The 27,746-nt window shown below is 34.9% G+C and overlaps 3 protein-coding genes across 5 annotated transcripts; 2 read left to right on the forward strand and 1 right to left on the reverse strand.

Annotated features, from left to right (window-relative positions):
- The first annotated feature begins 4,069 nt into the window (after window positions 1–4,069).
- Window positions 4,070–5,777, forward strand: LOC115446066 (small integral membrane protein 20). Its single transcript, XM_030172623.2, has 3 exons — window positions 4,070–4,319; window positions 4,971–5,027; window positions 5,654–5,777. Exons 1-3 carry the CDS (start codon window positions 4,205–4,207, stop codon window positions 5,704–5,706), a joined length of 225 nt encoding a protein of 74 aa, XP_030028483.1. The 5' UTR covers window positions 4,070–4,204; the 3' UTR covers window positions 5,707–5,777.
- A 430-nt stretch (window positions 5,778–6,207) lies between these two features.
- Window positions 6,208–22,709, reverse strand: LOC115446063 (WD repeat domain phosphoinositide-interacting protein 4). Of its 2 annotated transcripts, none has more exons than XM_030172619.2 (8): window positions 22,492–22,709; window positions 20,493–20,567; window positions 13,536–13,713; window positions 11,316–11,490; window positions 10,181–10,392; window positions 9,790–9,950; window positions 9,342–9,427; window positions 6,208–9,109 (listed from the first exon to the last, which is right to left on the reverse strand). In XM_030172619.2, the coding sequence occupies exons 1-8, from the start codon at window positions 22,544–22,546 to the stop codon at window positions 9,080–9,082; spliced, it is 972 nt and encodes a 323-aa protein (XP_030028479.1). In that variant the 5' UTR covers window positions 22,547–22,709; the 3' UTR covers window positions 6,208–9,079. The 2 variants fall into 2 exon arrangements, with proteins under 2 accessions (XP_030028479.1, XP_030028481.1); XM_030172621.2 differs by lacking the exon at window positions 22,492–22,709 and adding an exon at window positions 22,330–22,354.
- Window positions 19,057–26,685, forward strand: LOC115446065. Of its 2 annotated transcripts, none has more exons than XM_037447635.1 (5): window positions 19,057–19,528; window positions 23,511–23,592; window positions 24,349–24,517; window positions 25,732–25,825; window positions 26,310–26,685. In XM_037447635.1, exons 2-5 carry the CDS (start codon window positions 23,528–23,530, stop codon window positions 26,645–26,647), a joined length of 666 nt encoding a protein of 221 aa, XP_037303532.1. In that variant the 5' UTR covers window positions 19,057–19,528; window positions 23,511–23,527; the 3' UTR covers window positions 26,648–26,685. The 2 variants fall into 2 exon arrangements, with proteins under 2 accessions (XP_037303532.1, XP_030028482.2); XM_030172622.2 differs by lacking the exon at window positions 19,057–19,528 and adding an exon at window positions 23,389–23,430.
- Window positions 26,686–27,746: the final 1,061 nt, after the last annotated feature.

Raw genomic sequence — 27,746 nt, forward strand, 5'->3', positions numbered from 1 at the left:
ATTTTATATCTGCTTTATTATATTTAAGATTAAGATTTTACCAGTAGATACATATATGTAATTTATTTTCCCAAATCTTAATTCATATCGCTTCTTTATATTTTGTTTTACGGTATTATTAACTGGCTAGTCTCAGATAAGGAAAACAAACAATACAAACCTATTAACAAAAACAATAACACAATATTATCCACTAGAATCTGATTATTATTTCAAATATCTTGTTCTAAATTATTATAAAAAAAAGTAATCATGTACCTGTTAATGCAATTTGTAAATTATTTGAGTTTTATAATTTATGACGATAACTTAATTTATAAAAAACCACTACGCATAATAAAGTAACTGAAAACTGAACGAAGCCCAACGTTTCCCCTGTTCAATAATGCAGTATGCATATCGTGTTACGTGACCTTACTTACATTGGATTATGCAATATATGAGCGACTGCAAAACTATTTTTTCATCTTAACATAGAAAAAATATGGCGTTAGATTTGATGTTAAAAATATTATGTTTAGAGAGAAGTCTAGCAGTAGATGTTTGTTTATAATGTAAATATTAAACCGATCGCCCGAACCCCTACCCCCCCCCCTTCCCTCGGGTACACCGGTCTGTACTCCAGTATTGATGAAAATCAACGAAAAGTTTTATGTTGTGGTTGTATGGTGAGTGGGATTTTTGGAGGTCTAAACACCTTTCTCTTCATAACTAATAATAAACTCGGAGCGCTCGGTTACATTTTTGCGAGGTCTTTTTACCCTATTGCTGAAAAAAGGGTAATGCATTTATTTCTTTGTGCCCATCGAAGCGCGAGGTACTAGGCGGGTCCCCCATTGAGGCTACCACTACTAATCCCTTAGGTAAAGCGTCAATGATTTGATCTGAATTGTAGATATTTACTTATGTCTAGCAGAGATAACTTTGGTGACCAACATGACCATTTAATTTTCTCGGCCTATGCTAAAAATATACATAATTAGTGTTAAATAGAAAATTATCCAGAATCCGTAAGTTTGTCTACGATAAATATTTTAAAAATAGTTTTAGTTCAAAAATTTTTAATTATCCGAAGTTAAACGGCGTGTTTAAACCCAAACGATTGATAAATGAGAACTCTAAACAAATAATCATTTGTCCGCAAGCTTAAACAATGTTAAAAGTGGTTTTTAATGCAAAATAATTGAAATTATTCCCTTAAAATATTTTTTAATTTAAATCCACAACCTTCAATACTAGAGTAATATAATTTGATAGACATATCTTAGGGCCAATAATAATAAAAATATAATTATAGAAGGCATTATTGCTGCACACAGCGCGCATCATGAGGAGATTCCTCCGTTTGAATACCTAACCGCCTGTGGCTTAGGTCTTAAGCTTCACTATCGGAGGGTGATTCATTTTTTTATATTTTAATAAGCATTGTTGTTTATTAAAGATATATTATACAAAAATGTAAAAAAGAGCTTTAAAAATAAAGAGAAATAAATAAATAAAATACTTAAGTATAAATAACAATACGTTTTTATTAAGGCAGAATTTTTTCTTTAGCTATTTTGCAAGATCTATATAAAAAATGCAGAGTAACACTCATTGTTCTATTTTAATATCAGTTGCTTTTATAATTGTTCTCAATTGACGTGATACGACAGAAGACTAATTTGTAACCTCGTTTCGTGTTATATGATATAAATTGAAAGCAATCTGCAACTTTTCAACTAATAATATTTGTGGGCCACACAATTAAAGTAGTTACACTTACCTTATTAATAAACATATTAACAAGTAGGAGGGTACGCATTACCTAAATTTACATAGTAGTAAATTCTGAGTACTTAAGTTTTATTTATGGGCTGATAAATATCGAAAAATATAATCGATAGCCTAGTTGGGAATGGAACAGATTGACAGGATGAAAGTCCGCAGGTTCCAACCCAAGGGCACACACCTTTACTTTTCTCAAGTTATGTGTTTATACTTTGTGAATTATCGCTTGCTTTGAGGGTGTAGGAAAACATACTAAAGAGATATCTGTATACCTGAGAAGTTCGCTATATGAATTTTAGGAATATATCGGTTGGACGATCCGCATTAGACCAGCGTGGTGGACTAAGGCCTAATCCCTCATTAGTAGAGGAGAACCGTGCCCAGCGGTGGGACAATATATTCTATAAGGCTGATATTATTACGGGGCCCTATATCTAAATTTGTTGGGGGCTCTTCAGGGCAGTGAGAACTTTTGGGCGCCTGCTAAGTTTAATCTAGGTATGGACCAAGAGGGGCCCCAGAACTCGGGGGCCCCATATGACTGATATAGTGATACAGCAGTAGCTACGCTTCTGTATTATTATTATAAATAACATTTTGTCATAAATAAATAGTAACACAATAGACTAAACATAATGAATCTGCTGCGGTCAAATGTTTACAATACCAACGATATGTAAACAACAAACAAGAATAATGGCTGATGCGTCATCAATTCTAATATTGATATTACTACGATTGGACTACGATCGGTTGGTGATTCAGTTTTGCCCTGTGACATGACCTGATAACTTGGCGATATACTTTTGCGCACGATATCAGTTATGTATGACAAATTATCAACAATTAGTCATAATTCAGGACGAAGGTAATGCTTACTATTATTTTTAATATGTATTTACCGTTGGTGGTTGGCCACACCCCAGGTCTTTGACGTAACTAAGGATTTTTTCAATAGGGCAGTGGTGGGAAAAAATATGTCGCCGAATTCAACAAAAAGCCTCTGTAAGCCCGAGGCTTTTTCTAAGGTGGGCAGAGATGTTTCCAGGGTAGGCGCCGACAACTCTTGCCCACGCGTTATGCCGTTGTGTTTTTTTAAGGTATGGACTACAATATATATAGCTATAATATACAGGATTTACTGATCCTGAGTGCGAGCAAGAGTTTTTGTCTTTCAATGGTAGCGTGACCCCAAATGCATTTTTCTAAGTATCGACTATCGAGAGAACAAAGACTTAGGAACCTAATGACTCTCCTGGTTCACTTTATTTGGGAACTGCAATAGAATAAGTTGCTTGGTTTAAAAAAGACATTTAGACTTTATAAAATAGCTTTATAGGTTTTTATCGGAGAGTATTTATTTTACTCAATCTTATAATGTTTTAAACGTGGTCATTTAAAATTAGATTTAATGGGACAATAATTTTATTACTCACATACTATTTGGATATGACTAATCTTCAAATAGTATAGTGTATGATGCAAATATAATTTTTTCTTTTCCATTTTCCTGATCTTGAATAATCTAGATTTTAGAAAACGACGACACTCATCTTCAATTGCCTAATATCAGTTTCCTACAGGATAGGATCAGTTCAATGACATTGTGCATAAAACTTTCAAGATAGAATGAGTATAAAAGTATCGTAATTCTTAAGAATTGAGTTAAATACCTAATAAGCTAGTAAATAATTTTGATCTTATGTTAATTTTATAATTTGCTTTCTATTATTGTATATTGATGTAAATGAGCTGTCTTAACACTAGGGGACGGTTGCCCTGACCCATAAGGTATTGCTATGATGGCTGTTTTACATAATTATTATCAATGTAATATGATAATTACCCACAACAATTATAATAGTAAGTACTTACCTACTTAATGTCTATAAAAATATTTATCTACCTAAACCAAAAGTGAATTTTCGAATTACGAGTTTATTTTATTCTTAAGTTTTTTCTCGTGAACTTCCTTTCTGAGATAAAATTGTCATCGTTAATAAAGATCAGCATCAAGCTTGAATCGAACTTAGGTCCCAAGTTCACTGAATTATAATAGCAACATAAGTATTAGCGTTGCTACAGGAGTTATCAATGATTTTCATACAGTCCCTTGAATGTGCGTACCTAACTATACTCTCAAGATAGTAATAAATATTGTATAATTTTAAAACGATTAAAAATTGTTTATAATTTAAATAGTATTTAATTACAAATAAATCGACTAAAACTTTGCGGTTTTGATTATTCTCTGTGGTCATGATAGGTGCCTTTTACGGCCAATCACAAATTAGAATCGGACTTTTGACAGATAACCAGATGTTTAATGTCAAATGTCATATAGCGGTTTTATTTGTGAATTGTATCTGATAACAAAATTTTGAACTAAATATTGAATTGAATTAAAAGAGTATTTGCTTGAGACATTTAGACAATGGCAATATCAAAAAACGTTCGATACATAATGTTTCTTGGCGGATTTGTTGGTTTAATAGGTGCTACAATGTATCCGATTGCTATTAGTCCTATGATGGATGTCTCTGAATATAGTAAGTATTAGCTTTATATTTACTAAATAAAATGCAAGGAATACGTATGTACTGATTGTAGTTAATTTTTATTATTATGGAATTAACTCTGTGGTACTAGAAATCCACCAAAAATAATATAACCAAATATTCAAACATTTTTACCTTTACATTCCATTACTAGAACTGTTTGATTCTTATAATCGGAAAGATACATTAAGAATAATAATACAAAAATTCTGGAATATAACTAAGTTCAGTTTACAATTATAATGGTTACAAATTCTTGAAAACAAAATATATTTGTGTACTACAATTAGCCGAAGGTCCTTCCCATATGCGCAGAAGGCCACCGCTGGTTTTGGGTGGTATATTGGTGTGGGGTACAAAGGTTAGGGACTCGGTCCAATGCTCGCTCGGATGATATTATACTCCCGAGTGTCAACATTGGGCCTTAAGACCGGTGAAACCAACATAACCATTCCACTCACTCCCAAGTGATGGTAGCGATAACGCGTTTTTCTGCTGCGAAAAAGGGCTATTTTTACATTTTACAAACCATTTTTAAGAATTGGCCTTGTTTTGTCTCATTTAATAAATTTTTATAGGAGTGAGTCAGTAGATTCCAATTTTATGTGTACTTCCTTTACCAATAGTCAATATGTTTTACAGAAAAGATCCAAAAAGAAGCCAGAAAAAACATTCGACAAGAAGATATCCAACCAGGAAGTAAGTAAATTCAACAATTTTCTAATCTGAATCATCTATTTTGGGAATTACTTACTGAAAACGAACACTACTTTGATTTTATATTTGTATGACTTTCCTCTGAAATAAATGGTTAACAGTTATAAAATCAAAGTTATTATGCAAAATAGGTGTTATTGTAAAAAAATATCTTGATAATGGTGCCTGGATAACAAAAAATGTGTAATGTAATTTAGGCCTGTTAACCAATCTTCGCTGAAATTCCAAAGAGGGTATCTAATGACCAAAGAACACAGAGTGGGTTCAACATTACCTCATATAATATATTGGTATTAGTTATATCAGCAGTCGACAGCCTTTTGGTAGGCATGGGCCACACAGTAGCAAAATTAGACATTAAACCTAGAAACCCTGCTTTAGATTCGCTTACTCTTAAGTTAATACATTTATTTTGATGTTTAAGCCTTATTACATAACAATAATGGGCCACAAACAGAACGTTAGCGGGCTGCTTGTTGCCGACCGCCCACTTATATTATCATGTTCTATTTACAGCTGTGATGAATTGTTTGTCTTAGAAGACCACTTAAGAGAGGAAAATAAAAAAAATACTATTTCTAAAGATGATAATTTTCTCTCTCTTTCAGATATGAAAGTGTGGTCAGATCCGTTTGGAAGAAAAAAGCCAGACAGTGAATAGGTTTGTTAAATAATATTATTATTTATTTGTATGTAGAATGTTAACTAATAAAGTTATAAATTTGTTTCCAATTATTTTATTCATTTCCTCATTTAAGTTGTAAAGACTCTTATGTTAGCAAAATTTTAGTTGGATGAAATATTCTTTGTACTCAAAATGAAAGGCTATGCAGTATGCACTATATGCAGTAGAAAAATTATTAACTGTAATATAGTGTGTTAAATTAAAACCTATCCATTATGAAAATGTTACTGAAATTTGACAGATAATCAGTCTTACTTATAAGCTTGTTATAGCGTTACGAGATGGTAAGGTATTGCTTAAATAGCCGTCAAAACCATCACCGGTTTCCTAGTTTAAACCTTGTTAAGAGGCAAGATGGCAGTCTTGACTTACAACTGATTGAGTAAATTTGTGTTTTAATCATAGGCTTGCGAAATTTTTATAAGTAAGATTGTATAATTGAATAAAATACATTACGGTGAAAATAAAACACCGGAATTATATAAAAGAAATTTTAATATTAAAAATCCAAATCGTCCCGTCCAGGTACATCTCTCCAACCTCTAAAGCTTTACAAAACAGTGGAGCTAGTCATTTTCAATTTTATAAAAAAATACATTGTTTTATGAAATATATTTACAGAATGTGCTTGTCCGCCTCACGTCTAGTGTTTCTACAAGCTTCAAGCTGCAATAAATGTAAGCGTGATTTGTCGATTAAAAGTTATATTCCTCAAAATTCACATCCTCTTCATAAATATATATTATTAGTGTATCATTTTGTAACCATAGATTTAGATCAGCGGTCGGCAACCTTTTGGTAGGCAAGGGCTACAAGGTGGTAAAATTAACGTAACGCGGGCCATACGTATAACATTAAACCTAGAAAACCTACTTTAGACGCGCTTACTCTGAATTTATTTTGATGTTTAAGCCTTATTACAAAACAATCAGGGGTCACAAACAGAACGTTCGCGGGCCGCATGTTGCCGACAGTTGATTTAGATTATTAAACATCTTATATACCAAAGACAACTATTATTCTTAGTTTCTGATAGGGACACATATCAATTTGAAAGGCATTAAAAATAAAGCATGTTCTTTCTTGAATCTTTTGCATCGACAAATCAACCTTACATCCTTAATGTCGAAAGTACAAAAACTATTAATGTCTCTAGAAAAAATATTTACATAATTACATACACATATAACTTTACACACAATTTTACATGAGCGGGTGTACAATCCCTCTTTGATAAGTCTTCGATAAATATGAAATAACTATAATAAAATAACTCAGTTCCATAATAAAATATAAAAATTGCAATTTTCATAAATACATTTGCTAGCAACCCAACAATTTTCTTGTTGGCAACCCCTTACAGCAAGGATATACAGATCTATATTTGTTATGTTACAAATGAGTAAATGTGGTATTGCCAATTAATATTGAGCCCCAATTATCCTGCACTTCAGGGATGAGAAATAAAATTCAACGAAATCTAGAACTTAATAAAGCAATATATTATGAAGATATGTTTCTATTAAAATTAAATAAATATAAACTATGAATCTATCTGAACTAAATGTTAGGTTAAAATTCAAATAATATTAATTCAAACATGCATGTATTTAAAAGGCGTATCACAAGTTATAAATATGGATATTTCCCGATAAGCCAGAATGCTCTTTACGTTTATATTCATAAGGTACTTTGCATTTAAACAATTAATTTTCATTTAAAACATTATCATTAATATGTAAAGATTTACAAAAAATATATTTCAATAAAAATTATGATTTACATTTGAACAATTTCCGTAACCATTTTAGATTATTTTTCAACGAGGAAGTACATGCAAAGTTATGTCTTAACATAAAAAATGCATTTTAGTGCCTTTTGTCTTTTACCTTTAAACTTATTGCATCAACCTAAATTTAATATACAATCTAATATCTACTTTATATATTAAGTCCATGAGTCGCAAATCCTTGTGACGGCGTGCGGTAGAGGGCGTATATTTTTTGTCTCTTTCTTACACGTATTGCACGACCCTGGAACGCGTCGGTTTATAAAAATTAAAATTGCTCAACTAACATTAGATAGACTACTATAATTTTAATAACTACGGTCATTGCATTTCACAAATAAACGATTTTCTATATAATGTTTCTTTATATTTTACGAGATTAGTGAACGCTCTGATATCTGTAGATCGGTCGTGAGATTAAACAAAGCAAAATATGGGAGCCTAACAATCAAACTTTATTGGTCAATACGACCAGAGATATTGATAAAAATCTTACAAATGTTAAATGTAATCGAAATGAAACGATCCAGAGATATCGACCGATAAAAATCATTTACTAATGCCAAATAGAATCAATTTGCAAGACATAGCTTACTTATCCATGATATTTAGATTGGTATGTAGTTTAATAGAACTTACCTCACAACGAATTGACTAAAAACAAATTTCTAGTTATTACCTCAAACCATTTATAATTTTCAACAAACGATCCCAATCCCTTTTTTCGATCTATCTCAAAAATGGACCAATCAAAACAACGGATTTTTAACATGCCTACAAATGAGTTCACCTATTAGTAACACACATATCAGATACTGTACCTTTTTGTTTTTTTTTTAATATTGATGTAATATGTAGTGCTGTTGGTGTGCCTTATTACATATAAATAAATCAATAAATGAGTCATTTTGATTGGTTCATTCTCGGAATTAGATTGAAGATTGAGATAGCGATCGTTTACTAAAGCTGCTTAAATATGGTCCAATCAGAATAAAGTTTGACATTACAGAATCATTTTGATTGGCTTACACCGATCGATCCGAAGATATGGATTGAGATCGTTTTTGAATCGGCAAATGAATTCGGACTCTTACATTCAAACTTAAATTTTAAAGAAATAACCTAAGAGTATATAATTATAAAGGTGCTTATACACTGTTCGGTCGCGCGATTAAAATGGCGGTGTTCAAAGCGCAACTAATTTCTCTATGTTTAACAAATAATTTAGGAAATCACGCATTTAAAAAAATAATTACGATATTTTCTTGACTGCACATACATTTCGCAAGAAGTCTGGAAATCTGATGTTGTTCAGCAGATGTCTTAATACGTAAATAATAAAATAATAAATCAAGACACTTCACTGACTGTAGAAACCATTTTAAAGTCACTGTCCCTTCAATTTGGATTTGCACTTAGCTATAATTGCTTCATTCCGCCCGGTGTGCACACCACGTTAGAACTGGTCAGGTAAGCTTCATTAATCTTATAGCACGACACTGTGTTATCACTTATAGGCGTATTTGAGTCCGTTATAGTCATAATGTATATTAAAATAGATCATTGAAGAAATTCGTCGTCGTCGCCAACCTGAAATAAAAACATCTTTTTATTGTCTATGGCGAGCTTTGGCATAAATAGTCAATTTCTATATGGCCCTGTGCATCAGAGACTAAATATGGGACTTCCATATTTTATTATTCTAGATTTCAGAAATATTATTGAATTTGAAGTATTTTTTACTTGTATGAATATCCCTGGGTGGTACGGAAAGGTCTAGTCAGATCTATGATAAGATATAGTATCAATACAAATAACATACCTGCAGGAAATATTCAAAGTCGCTGCGATGACAATTCCCTTCAGCTGCGAACGTGAACTTGTGGAACGTTCCATCTTCACAAATTACTGGAAAGTCAATAAAAAATTCAATTAGCTCAGTTTAATCGTGTTGCAGATAGATACCGACGATTGAAAGGCCATAATATCTAAGCGACAAATATACCAAAAATGTATTCTATAAATATTTAGAATCGCCATATGTTTCTGCGTCATTTGATTTAGGTTTTGTAGGTCTAGGACAATTTTAATATCATTATGCTATGTTTTTGACATGCTTAAAATAAAAAGTCGAATTGTTATGAATTTTCATATTAAAATCGAAACTTTAAATCACTCTACTCAAAAATTTACTGATTGTCGCTTAGATATTGCCTTTCAAGCGTCGATGTGTGCGCGTGTGTGTGTATGTGTTATGTGTGAGTGCGTACCGACAGCGCTGGCGTCGTCGGTGAAGGCGCAGAGCGCGCGCGTGTCGTGGTGCGCGTGCGCAGCCGCCAGGTGCGCGAACGAGCCGCGCGCCGCCCACACGTGCAGCGTGCCCTTGTCCGACACGCAGCACACCAGCGACCCGGACGGGTTGAACGTTATGCTGAAGACCACACACAGTTACGTTATCAAATAGTTAAATTATTGAAGTATAATCGATTATTGTTTGAATTTTCATCTCTGGGGTCTATTGCAAAAATGAACAAAACAGAACACAGTTTGATATGCTTATCCTTACAGATGACACGATTAATTTTTCAAAATCGATTTGGAGATAGCAATAGATTTATCGATTCCAGCTGTTTAAAAATCGATTAGTTTCAAAAACTATACCAATAAACATCAGCGTAGTCGGAGCCTCTGCGTAGCTCGTGCAGCATGTGCTTGGTGTGCGTGTCCCAGAGGCGGATGATGGTGCCGCGCTCGGAGGCGGTGGCGAGCTTGCCGCCTCCAGGAGAGAGGCTCAGGCAGACCAGGTCCGTCTGGTGACAGCCGAGCACCGCTGGGGAGCTGGAGTGGGCTCCTTTTACAGCGCGGGACACGTCCTGGAAGAGAGTTGTTAGGTATATTAACGGTGTGACTGGAAATGAAATCCTTTCATCAAGTTTATATATATATACTAGCTTTTGCCCGCGGCTCCGCCCGCGTTATAAAGTTTTTCAGGCTAAAGGTTTTCGTTATAAAAGTGGTAGTTTCCCGGGAGCCTATGTTCTTTCCAGGGTCTCAAACTGTCTCCATACCAAATTTTATCTTAATACGTTGGGTAGTTTTTGAATTTAACACGTTCAGGCAGACAGATGCAGCGGGGGACTTTGTTTTATAATATATTTATTAGAACTTTTTAAGAGGAACAATCCCGTCATACATCATTGTTGCATAACTTTAACCGTTTACGCAGCGCATGCAACGAAAGCTCTCAAAACTAATAAATTGTCCCCTTTTTTGCAACATGTTTCATTACTGCTCCGTTCCTATTGGTCATAGCGTGATGATATATAGCCTATATCACTCCACAAATAAAGGGCTATCCAACACAAAACGAATATTCCAGTTCAAACTCGTATTTCCTGAGATTAGCTATTACTGCTCCGCTCCTATTGGTCATAGCGCGATGATATATAACTTAGAGCACTTCACAAACAAAGGGCTATTCAATACAAAAAGATTTTTTCAGTTCGAATCGGTAGTTCCTGAGATTAGCGCGTTCAAACAAACAAACAAACAAACTCTTCAGCTTTATATAATAGTATAGATAGGAAGTATGTATATGCTTCCTGAACTTGGTAAAAGGGTGACCACACAAAACTAACACACTGAAATTAGCTGCACGCGAAACTGCGCACAAATTTGTATAGTAAAATACTAATTCTAATTTAGAATTTTAAGTCTTTCTAAATAGGTATTTATTGGAACAATTCTGTAAACCAAACGCCAGTGTCAATGATTAAGCCGAACAGCGTATCCATACCAGTATCTGCAGCGATCCCTTCCTGTGCGCAGGCGCAGCGAGTAGTTGCGGCGCGTTGGGCTCCGTGGCGAGCGCGCACAGCGGCCGCGCCGCCGCCGGCGTGCGGAGCAGGGCCACGCGCTGCAGCGACGGCAGCGACAGCACCTGGATGCTAGATGTTAGCACCACCGCCACTCTGCCAACACGAGTTTTAGATGAATTTTCAATGAGAACAGAATTATATTGTTAGACGGGAGGGCAGCTGTTCCCTTCCTTCCCCTGCATTTTGTAAGACCGTGTACAGTCAGCTAAAATAACGTCTGAACTGAGAACTTGTGTTAAATTATTGGGATTAACTGAAATGAAATGAAATGATTTATTTTATTGGGATTAACTGAAATGAAATGAAATGATTTAATTGTATCTGTAAAATGTTATACATTATTTAGATTCCGTCAATATTGACTCTACCACCAGTTCGGAAAGCAGTTTTCACCAGAGAAGAACGGGCAAGAGACTCTGGTGTTGCTCTTTTAAGAAATTTCCGATTTGTCCTCCATTCCGTTGACCAAGTGAGATTTTAGCCTCCCTCTGTTTAAGCTGGGTATAGCATTGTGGCTTGGTGCCACGCACCAAATTCCTACTCAATTCCTGAAACTTTGTTGTGCAACAACATTCGATTTAAAGTATAACATATTCACTATATCCTATCGAACAGTAAATTATAATTAATTTACATGGCTTACACATGATTTAGGTCAAGTATAGGCGACCTACCAGCGTCATAAAATCATTATTCTCAAGTCAAGGCACTACGTATTCAGTACAATACTTTATCAAAACCTATCTTAATTCAGTCGGTTTTTTAACCTGACTGCAAAAGACCTGATGGTAATTAAATACGTACAGCAAATATATATTTTTGTATGTAGCACATAATCGAAGTGTATTGACATTTGACTGATTTAATTTTATATGATTGATTATGTAATATATTACACCATTGATATAATATATGTACTACGTACTAGATTTGGCGTACCGAACATTCACTGTGTTCAACTGATTTGAAATGATATCCATTCAAACTAACTTTATTATACTCAATATTGACAGCTTGTGGTTGTGTACGGAGTGGCGCTCATGATATAAGAACTCGAGTCTAAGTGTAAACCTGGATTTGAATAAAAAATATTAGTCAAATAAGTAAAATTATTTCTTGTTCAAGTGACTAAACAGGTTACAACAGTGACGTTTTGGTTGCCATTTTAGTTCAGATTTTGAACAGTTTAAATGGAAGTTCGTATCTATAGAATATACGTCATTGGTGTGCAATGAATTTGTGAAGACAGCGCCTAGACGCGTATAAATATTAAAATAACTTAAAGCCGATAAGATAATGGAAGCCTTCACCGACTGGCCCAGTATCACGCATCATTATCGTTTCAAATATTGATTTTTATGTCCGTTTGTAACTGCATTGTAGATGGCGGTCTTTCGTTAAGTTCATTGTTAGTCTAATTCTTTTGAATTACGTGTTATATTATGAATTATGATTTTTGTTTGTTCATTTTTCACTGGGAGGTGCTGCGTTCGGTTCCGAGATCGGGTCTATGTGTAGAGTTTTTTATTCGCTCTATTTAGGTATTAGGTGAGGCTTGATACCCATAGAAGAACGATTGAATGGATTCGCAAACCACTGCGCTTTAATTATATTAGCCTACTAGCTATCCGGGCATGCGTTACAATGCCACGTAAAGTATAAATGAGAAAATAATTTCAAAGCATGGTGCTAAGGTTCCGTTAACAAAGAAAAAAATAATTGTATGTATTTTTTGGCCCAGGAACCCCCGCTGACGTCCACAGAACACCCTACTAAAGTCTCAACACAATCTGTTCAATTATTTCGGAGTGTATAGAGATGTTCTCTATGCGTTCCGAAATCATTGATCATACTAATATTGATTTTTAACCTACTCCAAAAAAAGGAGGAGGTTCTCAATTCGACTTTATTTTTATGTTTGTTACCTTAGAACTTTTGACTGGGTGAACCGATTTTGATGATCCTTTTTTTATTTGAAAACTAGTGCTTCCCGTGTGGTCCCATATAGATTTAATTGTTGTTGGACCCTTAACTTTGGAGATAAATCAGAAAACTCTTATAATGATGTCGTCAATGTATACTGATTTCTACTGATTATATTATAGATGTCACCACAGCATGCAGTTATTAAGACTCACTTGTCCTTCCTAGCGCGCAGTGCTCGTATCGGCGATTTGAAGACCACCTCCGCGCGGAAGGCTCTCTGCTGGTCGTCGAGCAGCATCAGGCTGCACGGGCGCCGCGCCTTCACGACCAGCAGCCAGTTGGTACGAAATATCATCTCGCACAGCGACACCTCACCCAGCTCCTCCTTGCCTGGAGGGATTAAAAAAAAATTAAGTTCGCAGACCCCTAGTTCACCTCCGGGAGAAATTTGAAGTCAGCTGATTTTAAATGATCTACTCTACCTGTACACTTATTTCGAAAGAATTATTAAAAAACGGCGGCTTAAAGAAACCTAAAAACAATTAGAAAAGTAGACAGAGACATAGCGCAAATACTTCGAGAGTGGCAAAATTAGAGAAATTGTATAAAACAAGCCTACTGGTTTACCACCTAGCGTGATGAGCGAACTGATATTATATATCTGCAAACCTCATAAACTTCACCAATTCCTAAAGCAATAGATTCGCAAAATTCAATCTATACTAATATTAAAGTTTGAGTTTGTAGGCTTGTAGGGGCTAATCTCTGGAATTACTAAACGGATAGGAATCTACATTACTGTTTAGTGCTATAGGCTATTTTAGAACCCAGAAACTGTTTTACTGGAATACTTTTTCACACGGGCCGCAGACAAAAGCTAAAAATATATAAAGAGAAAATTATATATTATATATATTTGTGCCCGATATGGCGATAGGCTCGCCCCCTATCACATCATGGGACGGAACATACTTGGCGAAAAGTGGGTGCCCTAGTTGCGCCTCTGCATACCCCTTCGGGGATAAAATGCGTGATGTTATGTTATGTTATGTATGTAGAAAATTATAAACAGAAAAAAAAATGTATTATAAATAAAATTTGAAACTATTAAGGTGGAACAACAGGAATAGTTATTTTTTACTTTGAAAATTTTAACTAAACTTAACTAACTTAGATTTAACAATAACACTAATAAAACTTTATTCAAATGAATGCGCTCATTATATAAACAAGTAGATATAAAAACAATTGCTATCATTTTAACAATGATAATGACGAAGCAAAAAAATTATGATTATAAACCTTATAAAGAAAATATTTGTTTTTGTAACCAACTGCAACACTTATGTTTTAAAACTACCGGTAATAAAGAAAATATTGTTTTTGTAACCAAGTCCAATATTTATGTTTTAAAACTACCGCTGTCTAACTATCATGGAAAGCCACAACAATTAACTTGGGTGAGATATGGTCGCGTGTTTTAAAGAAATTAGGAAAGTCGAATTACACGAGGTTAGTTTACATGTGGAGGCAGAAACGACGGTAAACGTTGCCAAAAATATAAATGCTATAGAAGATACCAGACATGTTGGTGAGTTAAATATTTTACGTGATACCTACTGCGAACAACAATAATTTTGGACCTTTTTTTACTTCGAATGACGAGATGAGCCTGCCGTTCGCCTGATGGTAAGCGATACGACCGCTCATAAACAGTAGAAACACAAACACCTTGAATTACAAAGTATTGTTTGGTATTCCACTGCGCTCGCCATCCTCAGACATTAGATGTAAGTCTTATTATGTTCAATAGTTACAATGGCTGCAATGTCCTTTAAACCAGAACATAACAGTGACTACACACTGTTGCTTGGCGGCAGAAACAGACATGGCGGCGGTACCTACCCAGGCGGACTCCCACACATGAGACACCGACCACCAATAAATTACATATTGAAGTAGTTACAACTTGAAGTGCCTTTTAAGGATATTGGGTACTTCATTTGATATTTTCCATTAGGTATCAGTTTTAAAAAATAACTTACTGGCATTTTCAATAAACGATCCCTATCTCAATCTATAATCCGATTCCGAGAATGAACCAATCAAAATAACTCATTTATAAGCATGCTAAGAATAAGTGCTCTGATTGGTATTTTGAGATAGATCGAAAAAGCGATTGAGATTGTTTATTGAAAATAGCGGTAAAACTGACAGAATAAACCGCTCATAAATTAATAAACTGAATTTCTGGTGGTTGGATATAATCTATATCTGCTGGGATAGCGATCACCATACACAAGATGTTAAAACCCACCATAGTGACCCACGTCAGTGTCGTTTCGGGATCCGCCTGTGCATATTTGGTTGAAATAGGCCGACATAATAGTGTCGACTGCCGAGGGTAATCATATCTCGTTAGTCGACATTCTATTGAACCCCATTCCACTTACTATCAGGTGCAGTGGGTCACTGTGCATGGTATTTGGTGTAGTTAATTTGAGGCTTTGGGAAGGAGATAGGCTACTTCTTACCCTGGGGAAATATATAGCGGAACTTCAATCCCCTAAAAAAAATTTCACGAGGGTAAATCCGCGTGCAAAACCTAGTGTTTTATAAATCCATGAACCCATATAAAATTTAAATTGCTTAATCTCAGAGCCTTACTGATTCTACAGCGATTACAAGTACGCCGCGGTTAGACAAAGTAACGAACAAAACATCTCTTTAATAAGGATGCGAAACAATGCAAAGCATTTCCTGCTTCAAATTCCTAATTTGAATTTCAGCCTCGCATGTTGGCTACATTGTTTGCATAATGTATTGTTCGCAATGTTGGTACTACGATATAAACACTCATTTGCGTATTCACTGGTGACCTTTAATTTGGAAGCTTAGTGTTTGGCGAAATATTAAGTAGGCTTGGTTTAGATTTTTAATGCGACTTGAAATTTAGTTGATGCGGCTTTGTTCTTTGTATCTGTAATTACATATATGCGTATTGGAAGGTGAAAAAGTAGTAGAAGGAGAAGAAGACACAAACGTTAAGTTATTAGAATGTATGTTTCGCAACAGTTGAATGCTAGCGAATCCTCTTGTCTGAGAAAAGAATGGAAAAGTATGTCAAGCTATTATGAGTTGTAACTCCTTATAAATTGTAATTGCTAATTTCCGATCTCATAACATATTTATAAAACTAGTCAGATAAATCAGACAATGATTATTGTCAGTATTGCATAACAACAATATTTCTGCATTTATTTATTTTGAGATGTTAATAAATCTAAACCTGCTAAAAACTGCTTCATACAAAATGTCCGTGAATCACCCGTTCTAAAAACTGAATATTTGAATAATAAATTATATCATTTTGCAGTTACAACAAAGAAAAAACATCTAAATATAATAAACGATTCCAATACAAACGAATGCAAAGTAATACGCGAACATGCGATACTGATTGCTTCACCTGATATTGATGAAGATTTTGCCATACATATTTCGCAAGAATACGTCTGTCTAGTTCTACACATAGATTTATGTATTCGAACGAGTCTAAGACGTAATAGTTTTACCATCAACTTTGTAAATATGGTATTAGTTTTTGATCGCGCCTATGACTACTTACATGTCAATGCCTAGGATAAAATGTCTGCAGTACTCAGGGACAACATAGTTTTCTGTTAGGTTGACAAAGATTTTTCCGAATCGGAGCTTTTTACAAAATTTGGCGTGTTAAAAATAATATAAATCTTCTACGTTTCTTTTACAGCTTACTAGGGTCGATGTCAGTCGACGTCAAACTTCTAGCTTGATTCGCTCACTGTCTATACATATGCAAACATGCCGCCTTTGTAAATCCAGACTAAACGAAGAGACGTTAAAATAGAAGCAATAGCTATACTTTCAAATTCTAATTACTGTACAGTACATGCTACACGCTTGATGCAGGCCGCTTTCGAAAGGTCCGTCTGGAAATCTTAAAAGGAAGCCTATATTCAGCAGTGGACTTTATATGGCTGATGATAATGTACTGTTCATACTTTGAGCAGTCGTACCTTACTTTAAAACTAACTCGTCTAACAACAAAACATTCGAAAAACACAAAAAAGACCAAACAAATCACCGTTTCATTCATTCTCGATGTGTGAGTCACAAATCGAATGTCCTTTCGATTTGCATTGGCTTCACAAAAAAGGTAAACAACTTTTATTCCTGTATGTTTACAAGCGTATCGTAACGGACTTCGCTTGTGTTCACAGGTGTTTAGGAGCGTTAACCTCTTTTGTATGCACAGACGTTCGTATTCTTTAGAGGTAAATTGATATCATGACATTCTTAGACTCAGATTTACATATTTATTTCGGAATATTGGAGACATTGTTGGGACTGGCGTGAAGTATTGATAAAGGGTAATGCATTAAGCATACAATAACTTCACTGATCACATGAGCGCCTGGAGGGAAGGGGAATACAAGTAGGTGCATGTGCACTCCCCTGTCCAGAAACAAAACACAAACAATATGTCACTGAATATATCTGCAACAATGGGAACTATCGACCAGAGGTTTTTTTATGATAAAGTATTTTAAAAAACCCGCGCGATTTGAATTTGAAAAAAAAACTTAATTTTATGATGTATAATAGTGCGTAGGTGCAGATGCACCTTCATAAAAATTATCTTGGCGGCGCCCATGACTGATCATACTAACTGTAATAACAATAATTATTTTTTTATAATAAGATGTAGGTATTGGAACTTTGACTTTTTGACGATAAACACCTCATTCCGTCCCGTGGCCATCAAGGCTGATCTTCGCAACGTCGGAAGAAAAAAACAACACGATAATATGCAAAAAGTAGTTTTATATCGATGTTTGACATTCGCGCAAACGTAAATCATTAAACAATAAAGCCGTTAAAGGTGGTGGCCCTCACATATAAGTGCGTACTTCTGGATGAAAAATTCTTCACAGCATTCGCCATGATACAGACGGTAGAACACACTTAGAAAAGCGACATCCTTCAAATATATATCGCACTCTTAATAAAAAAATGACTCATTCCAAAATTGCTATTTGTGGGAATCGTCAAACAACCAATTTCTGTTTGCGACCTTTTACTTTCTTCCCTTTTTTTCATGCTATATGTTTCATTTTTTACCTATCTTTAATAAGCTCAATTGTATAGCAACTTCAAAAGAAAAGGTAGCAAACAAAAATTAGTTTTACGACGACTGCCACAAATTAACAAATTGGAAATAGATCATTATTTTATCAAGAGTGCGATATATAGAAGCCAGCAGTGACGAAGAGTCTATATAATCCGATTCCTACCGGCTTCCTTTGATGTATGCATATTAGTACTTATATGTAGCGGCTTCTCTTACGGAAATTTTCACCTTTCGCCACTGGAAGCCAGCAAGCTGATATTTACAAATACAAACAATGATAACGCATAGAGGCTTAAATTTCACATCAAATTAAAACACAATCAATCAGTGTTGGCCGCAGTTCAGATTAGATTTCAATCAGATTTGCAAAGTCGTGCTAAATTTAGAAGTTCATTCACACGTCCCCCCTAACATTCAAGCTGTACGTTGGTGTGCGTCAGTACTTGTAGGTATAATGCAGTTACACTTTCTTTTTTTTACAGACACGACATACCTAGAGAAACCCTACCTGATTGTTAGTGGGTCCTGAGAGAGTCGACTGAAGAGAGTAATTACAGTTGAAATTCTAATACCTGGACCCTACTTCTCTTACCATCAGGTGCACCGGAGTCACATTGGCTCGTCCGTATAAAAAAACAAAAACGATCCAATCGCAAATAAATTCATGTCTACCCGACTTAGGAATTCAACAGAGAATCGCATAATTTACAACTCAAAACGTAACCATTAGACGAATAAGGTTCAAAACAAAATAGTATTCAAAAGTGACTCATTCTTATGACGTAATGCGTTTTGAAAAGTCTTTGTCTCAACTTAACAACAGCCTCCTTTGAGATATTTATTTGGGAATTCTTTGTTTAATGAGAGAGAGCATTCATACCCACGAGATTTTAGGAATGGGGGTATGTGTAAATTTTTCGAGTCGATAAACACACATGATTTTAATTGTGCCTATTATGCTGAGGGGCTCGCTCCCTGTAGAAAGCGAGTCCAGTCATCATGGAACGAAATAATTAACATGGCAAAAAGGAGGTACGTACAGCTCTGCCTACCCCTTTAGAAACAGTCATGATTATACGTGATAACGATAAATTATGACATGGATCTTTTATAAATATGTAACAAATAAATATGTGCAAAAACAACTATAACAACAAATACCTATTTCATCATGACATTGTACTCTTTAAATATTCAATGAATTGGCAATAAATATTTATTGTTGGACATAAAATTACTATTCACATTCTTTAACTGTAAGTTTCATCTATACGATTGTCAGCAACACTAGTAAATAACTATTAGAAGATATAAAAAATCCCTTGGCAATTGAATTGGATTTGGAAAGATATATTCTTATATATTTATGAGACGGATACAAGCTGGGTGAAAAGTGGGTGCATAAATTTCATCTATGCCTACCAAGGAGGGACAATTATAAACATCACATGAAGCTTTATTAATGAGAATGCATATATGAGAAGGGAAATGGAATCAGGAAAAAATCAATTGATTAGATAGTTTACAATATACTTTATAAGGGTGTGTTCCCACTATAGATATGCGAGGTAGCTATGCTATGCTATCAAATAGCAAGGCTATCAATCATTGTGACATTTTCGTTTAGCCCTTACACTCTAGACCTGAGCTAAACTAGATTAAAATAGAAATACTATTGGTGGATTTTTCTAAGCATAACACTTAAGCTCTCCATTTCTGTGGCATTTTCACTGTTAACATTTCATTTTAAGAAGTTATATAGTTTAGAAATATTACTCGAATAGTATTTTTAATTATTATTATTCATAGAGCTTGCCAGCAAAACAGGCAAATATCCCATGTACATAAGTACTACTTTTGCAAGACATAAATTTGATAATATGTTAATTTCCACAACTGCATTTGGTAGTATCTTCATTAACTTCTGACGAACATTTAACATCTTTATGAACAATCTTTAAAATAGAAGGACGAATAGAGACTTAAAGATACATACTGTAATGAGCTTTCTCAACAAGCGGTTCAACATTGTAGACGCGCAGGCCGGTCTTCAGGCAGCAAGTGAAACACCCTGGAACAATCACATACTGTTAAGTCTGTAATCATTAAATAGCTTTGCAATGTACTTGTATGTATTTATTGCTTTTATTTGTGTACCGCAAAGTGACACCACTACATCTGATGGTAAATGAGGCGGGGCCCAATACAGTACCGGCCTCATTTTTGTTCTTAACAATTATCAAATATTTACATAATATAAATTATAACACCAAAGAAATTATTAAAATCCAGTGAAAAATCAACAAGTTATAAGCATTTGAATTTCGGTGGAAGAGGTAATTAACAAGATACAGAAAAGAGACAAAATATCCACATGTGACGTCATCGGGAATTACGACGCGTGCGAAAGAAAGAGATGAAGCGATATCCCCACATCGCGCCCATTTCTGCACATTACAGTATTTTAAATATGGATTACTCTCTCATTTTTTAACCAATTTTTATGCAGTTTTCGCAGGAGTACTTCTTTTTCATATTATTAACCATTATATATAGAATAATGGACAAAATCAAGTATAGGCCGGTCCCCTATTGAAGGTAAATGGAGTGGGGTGCAATAGAATGTCGCCTACCAAACGATGATTACCCCTTGGCAGTTGGGTTTTCAATTATGCCATCCTGCTACACTGGATTTACACAGGCTGATCCCATAACGCGACACACTTACTAACTATTATAGCGGGTTAAACACTTTTTGGATGGTGGTCGATATACATGCGGATATAAAATATTTCCCACCAACGCATAAATAAAAGAAACAAGACACAAACATACTTAATCAATATAGCTAGTGTAACAAAAGGCAGTCTTATCACTAAAAAATATTTCTTCCAAACAACCATATAATTGAATTAGTTGTGTGGAGAAATAAGGGTGTTGTGTGATGTATGTATGGTATACTTGGACTATTGAATCACACATCATTCTGTGGATAAAAAGCTAATACTATTTCTATTTTATGATGTAAATATAGTCCAATCACTTTGTATTCCAATTTAATAAATATTTCTTTCTGCAAAAGTTTTAGTAGATACAGTTATGACAAAATTTAGTTCTTTATTATTAGTATGGATGTGTTTTCGACTTTTGATATTACAATACATTTTAGTAATATTTCATTGTGGTCAATAGCTTTCTAAATAACTAGTGTATAACACAAACAATGTAGAAATATTTTATACAAAAGAATTTATGAACAATGTAAACAAACTTTGTTTAGCAGCTAATGCATCAATAATGGTTAAGAGATTTGTATTTTAAGTACTTTATTTTGAAATTAGACCAAAACATAGAAAATCAAGAAAATTGTAAATTACATTTGGTCTATTGAAGATATTAGGTATCTTTAGACAATGTTAAACAATTTAGTTTGTATGCTTTAGTTTGTATGCAAACGAACAAAATAATAACTTTAAAATATAAACTGAGTTATGGTATTTGCTAAGTCTAAGCTAAGATTGATAAATACAAAAGAATTCAAAGATGTTCCCTCAGAGTACGAACTAGCACAAACACTGATACAATTACGTTCCTTTACACAACTAAAATAACTATTGTTTTCATCATAAATCCACTTGAGTAGAGCATTAACGTATGTAACGTAACGTCGTATATTCAACGTGTTATAAGCAGTAAACTGCGTTTTACATTACTTACTAACGCACGTGTGCGAGGTCGCATCCGAACGGCCAAACAATAGTGAACATCACGTACAACGCGAATAACGCGTGGGCGAACTAAAAATATAAACAACACGTGGATTGATACTCAACACGAATGCGCAGCTTAACACGCCTTAACTAGGATATCCAGCCTCTCACCACGCGAAGACACCACCACGTCACCGCGCCACGATCAACCACCGTCAAAACTCCCCCACACATCTCAATCTTGAACAAAGAACTCAGGTTGTCGAACTAGGAAGTAACACAAACCTTGGTCCTGGTTGAAGCCCAGGCTTGTTATGCCGCTGCTTCTCCGGCGCGCCATGTCTATCACACCGTGAATTTATCATAAACATCGAGTTGCTTTTTTATCATTTGCCTCAGTGGACATTTTCACACGAATAATTTTAATACGCACATTTATTTGTTACATGTTCCCTGTGTGTGATACACAGCTGATTTGATGACGGGTGACAGAATAACAACGGGGTTGTCACTTCCTAAATAAATAAATGCGATTGCCAGGTTAAAATAAAATTAAAATGTAGAGCGTGGTTGTTTATGATCTAACCAAAAAGTTTATGATATGTCTGTTTTGTAGAAAAATGTATATACCTACATAACGTAATCGCGTGAGATATTTTGAAATTCAAAATTAAGTACCTAATATGAAAATGTAGAAGATTAACGATAGAAAGAGTATGATTTTCAAAATCTAAGTAGGTAGTACCTGTTTAATAAATATAGTACTTATCTACTGCGGTTTCAACTCAGTAACAAAATTTATTATTCCAAAAATAATAAATTGATAGCTTTTAATGGCTTTTAGGCTTTAGCGCTTCATTAAATCACTTCGAGGATAATATTATTATTATGTAGAGTCGAGAGCCATGTTATATAGAGTAGTATGACTGTATTAAATTTACTCCAAAGAATGTACTATAAAGAGAGCAATTTAGAACGCTATAATCGTACGCCATTAATTGGAATGCGTTGTCTATGCGTATACTTTATTTACTACAAAGAAGGATGATACATTTTTAGACAGAAAAAAGAAAAAAACTTCAAAAATGTTTTTATCTTCCCTCATTGAAGAAATATTTTTACAGGTCAAATTTTTGGCATCAAAAGCAATTTTAAATTATGTAGGGTGTCAATTAGCTAAAATAGTAATAATAAATCTAAAAAATATTAACGTGATAAACTGAGGTTCGTGTTTATGATATTAAATTTTAAATTGACATATTGTGACTTTTGGAAAATAACAAGTACCTACAATTCTTTTCCAGATAAATTCTTCCGTGCCATGGATTTCAAAACAGCTACAAGCAATGACTTCCAATGGCCATTTCCAAAGCCAATAGTGGGAAAGTACGTGACACCTCCTATTTAAAACACAAGAGCAATTACTTTTGAATTACAATTTATAAGCGTTACAATAAAAAGGACTAATAATAAGTTTGAGCTGAATAACTTTTCTAGTTGCCGTTACTGTAGTTGACTCTACTGTTTACTCTACCTGTGTTAGTCGGAATTTACAGACTCGTGTATTTGGCCTGTAAGCAACGACATGACATGGCATGATACCAAAATTATAATAGAGAATTAAAAGAACGTTAATCAGAATTGTAACTCTCTAGCTGCAAGGAATTGTTAATAGAGGTCTATTTTCAACCGTATTCATTCCTTTGAAATATATTGTAACCATTTTTTATTATTTATGAACGGCACGGCTTCTCTCCACCCACACGAAAGCAGAACTTTTATAAGAGTTACTATTTCGTAAAACCACTTGTGAGTGCATAATCTTTGCATACTGGTGGTACGTACACTCATATGTGAGAATCCGCTTGGGTAGGTACCACCGCAATGTGTATTTTTGCCGCTAAGCAGCTGGTATAGGCACTGTTATGTTCCAGTTTGAAGAACATTATAGCCAGTGTAACTCGTGGACATAATGAGACTTAACATCTCATATCTCAGGATGGCGAGCGCAGTGAAATACCAAACAATACTTTGTAATTCAAGGTGTTGGATGATGTTTCTACTGTTTATTGGCGGTCGTACCATTTACCAGCAGGCGAACAGCATAAAAAAGTGCATATGCCCAAAGACCTCATTTTCCAGACCATGTGAGCCTCCGCAGCCGTCGGCCGCGGTTACAGTCCGGCCGGTCCCCGTAGCGCCATACTGCCACTGCGACGCGCATTCCTACTCACCGCGGGTAGAGCAGTACAAACAACTGTTGGAGAAAGAGCAGAAACTGTGCCAGGATTATGAGCAGTTAAGGAGACAGGTAATATGATGTATCCATCGATATAGTATGTACTAGATTTGGCGTTCCGAACATTTACTGTATTCAACTGAATACAGATTTGAACTGATATCCATTCAAACTGACTAGTATGGTTTATATTGACAGCTTGTGGTTATGTACGGAGTGGCGCTCGTGATATAAAAACTCGAGTCTAACCCCCTTATTCATAGACATTTTTTATCTAACGACCGAGTAAGGCTGTGATAACAAGTCTGTTTTTCATTGCCCAACGGCACTGAGAAACAGACATAGGGCCTTTGTGATTGGCTAATATTGTTGTATCTCAATATTAGCCAATCACAACGGCCCTATGTCTACGCACTGCGAGGGCTGTCATGCCGTCAGCACTGAGAAACAGACTTGTTATCACAGCTTTACTCCGTCCTTAGATAAAAAACGTCTATGAATAAGGGGGTAAGTGTAAACCTAGATTTTAATAAAAAATATTAGTGAAATAAGTAAAATTATTTGTTGTTTAAGTGAATAAAAGGTTATAACAGTGACGTTTTGGTTGCCATTTTAGTTCAGATTTTGAACAAATAGTTTATATGGACGTTCGTGTCTATAGAATAGACGTCAATGGATGTACCATTGTTTAGTAGATATGGATTTGATTTTTCCAGATAATTTATTAATATCATATATTTTGATTATTCCAGATAATTTATTAATATTATATATTGAGCCATAGGTTATTGAATATGTTGCATCTGATGCAGTGGCAAAAGTTTAAATTTTCTGAAAGGAAATCCGATGCAACATATAGGTACTAATATGCACGAACGCGATTTGTAAATCGTACTAATGATACTCAGATTCTACGTAAAAGGAAGCCGGCAGTAATCGGGTTATATAGATCCTTCGTCATTGATCTGATGTTAGTTATGCAGCTAATGCCATGAAATTAGCTATAAGTGTTGCATCAGGCGTTAAGTTCAGTACAGTTCACTAAATGAACTTAATTATGTTTAGGGTCGAGGCATGCTAAATGAGTCACTTCGCAGTTGCTTCTTGAGTATATTTTATATCTATTGAAAACGGAAAAATTTTGTATTTTTATCCAGAGAAGAATCTACGTTTTTGTCTGGGAGTCATAAGAGCAAATTGCTGCCGAGTTATCAGAATTAAAACAAATCATAATGATTGTAAACATTTTCTCATATAATATTATTCACAAGTTAATGTGATTATAGATGGTCGAGGTAACAAACGATATTTTGGATCATCCGTGCGATGACCTGGACAGCAAAATGGTGACCATGTACGAAGCCTCATATAAAAAGAGATGTAAGTTATACGTAATGATTTTTAATGTACAGAATGTGGGATGGTAGGACTAACTATTGAGGTTAACTTCACCATTCTGCCGTGGTAATGGAGAGGGCCGTCAGAAAAGGCGGTTCTGCTTTATTACGTGTTAACTAGATTATCTTATCGTTCTAACTGCTGTTTACCAAACAAGAAATATTTTTAAGATTTACGTAGATGTATGAAATCTAGATAGGAAGAAAGCTCATTTAACATACATTCCAAATCAGTAATAAAAAAATGGCCGTCTTTGAATTTCTGCCGTCTCGATTACCACGGCAGAATTGGAATCTACATTTTTTAAATGATTTTAGGACGTGTCCGTGTTTTTTTCCCAGAACATAATAATAACAATCGTCTTTTCGTAATTCAATATATAAATAACAAGAAATATATTCATTTCAATTAAAATTTACGAGAACCAGCAATTTTTAACTCCATTTATCATACAAATTTCTTCCAGCTTTCCCAACAGCAGATTACAAGACAATAATGGTGGCGTCGCAATCCAGCGCCGCTGTACCCATGGAGGGCAACCGGCTTGGCGTACTGCGCTGTTACAAAGACCCCACTCACTTCACAGAGAACCCCCCAGTGGTGCGACCCACGATCAACCCTCCTGGGCAGGTGCACACGGGCGTCGCGCCCAAGTCCGTCCAGTCTTGGTTCACAGAGTACCCAGGGAGGACAGAGTATATGGACACGTACAGCGCTTCGGCGAAGGCTTGTTGGCGGTCCATGCAGAGGTACAAGGAGCCGATGCCTTCTACAAGAAGAAGGGCGGACGATACGTGTGTTTAGTGCAGTTTTGTCGGAAGAAATAAAAATAAGGGAAGATATTTTGGTGTTTTATTGGTTTATTTCTAACCTTCACAACGTTATAAGTTTACTTGGTTGTACTTGCAGCTCTGTCCGTTAAGGTCCTGTCTTAAACAAAACAGTGTCTAACCGTATTTTTAGAAGTATTCGATATTTAAAATCCATACAGAAAAATATTAAAAACAATTCGATAGTATTATATTATCTCTACTTTATTTAGCTTTTAGATTTATGATTAATTTTATAACGAAAATTCCACTAAAAATTCTATGCATCTCCTAAAGTACACATAATTTTAATTTGCAACTAATACTAGTAGTTAAACATTTTCAAAAGTCCCAAAATAGATTTTTTAAGGTTTTCCTTAAATTTCGGCATTACCTGGGGCACCGTCAATTTATAAGAAGAATGCTCAATGTACCTATTCTTTAGTTCTTTTTCATATTAAATACCTACTCATTGCGTGCGTAATTTTACGATATATAGAGTAACGTCAGTATTTGAAGATTTGGTCTATTGTGTAGACATCCAAATCTATTAATCTGTTCTTGCTTTTACATCTTCCATTAAAATATCTTCGCATGTTATGGAAATTAATTAAAATGATAATTAATTACGTCAATCCCAATAATTATCGTTGCTGACATGAATAACACTCATTATATTATTAGTGATGAATTGTACTCTGTCACAAGTTCAACGACATTTCTCTGGCTCATTACAAGGTACTATGTTATATTTTTTGCACAAATTGAAATATATCGCTCGTTTCTATGTCTGTATGCTGGTGGTAAGATAATTTTTTTTTAGATGCAGACCCAAAAAAGAAGAAAAAAGCGAATGGGATGCTGGAATCCCTCAGCTTAGCGACTGCACGGCCCTAGAAGAAAAATAGGAAGGAGAAGTTGAGGAAGGAGAAGGGACCATCTTAGGAGTCCCTCATAGGCATTTTTTTTTTTTTTTTAACGTAGGTAAATCATCAGATGACTATCTCCCGCCTTTCGTGTCAGACTTCTACTGACTAAAAACCTACGGTGTTCCCATCCTTTGCCTATGTGCCTAGGTCCAAGATCCGATGGCA

The sequence above is a fragment of the Manduca sexta genome, chromosome 7, assembly GCF_014839805.1.
Source record: "Manduca sexta isolate Smith_Timp_Sample1 chromosome 7, JHU_Msex_v1.0, whole genome shotgun sequence".
Taxonomy (NCBI): domain Eukaryota; kingdom Metazoa; phylum Arthropoda; class Insecta; order Lepidoptera; family Sphingidae; genus Manduca; species Manduca sexta.

What these genes read in the sequence shown, in the direction of transcription:
- LOC115446066 (XM_030172623.2), top strand. Translation starts at nt 4,205, where the DNA reads ATGGCAATATCAAAAAACGTTCGATACATAATGTTTCTTGGCGGATTT. An exon ending in GATGGATGTCTCTGAATATA is followed by an intron (nt 4,320 to 4,970) that starts GTAAGTATTAGC and finishes TATGTTTTACAG; the next exon opens with AAAAGATCCAAAAAGAAGCC. An exon ending in AGAAGATATCCAACCAGGAA is followed by an intron (nt 5,028 to 5,653) that starts GTAAGTAAATTC and finishes TCTCTCTTTCAG; the next exon opens with ATATGAAAGTGTGGTCAGAT.
- LOC115446065 (XM_037447635.1), top strand. Translation starts at nt 23,528, where the DNA reads ATGGATTTCAAAACAGCTACAAGCAATGACTTCCAATGGCCATTTCCA. An exon ending in CCAAAGCCAATAGTGGGAAA is followed by an intron (nt 23,593 to 24,348) that starts GTACGTGACACC and finishes CTCATTTTCCAG; the next exon opens with ACCATGTGAGCCTCCGCAGC. An exon ending in AGCCTCATATAAAAAGAGAT is followed by an intron (nt 25,826 to 26,309) that starts GTAAGTTATACG and finishes AATTTCTTCCAG; the next exon opens with CTTTCCCAACAGCAGATTAC.
- LOC115446063 (XM_030172619.2), bottom strand. Translation starts at nt 22,546, where the DNA reads ATGGCGCGCCGGAGAAGCAGCGGCATAACAAGCCTGGGCTTCAACCAG. An exon ending in GGGCTTCAACCAGGACCAAG is followed by an intron (nt 20,568 to 22,491) that starts GTTTGTGTTACT and finishes TGATTGTTCCAG; the next exon opens with GGTGTTTCACTTGCTGCCTG. An exon ending in GACTACGCTGATGTTTATTG is followed by an intron (nt 9,951 to 10,180) that starts GTATAGTTTTTG and finishes TGTGGTCTTCAG; the next exon opens with CATAACGTTCAACCCGTCCG.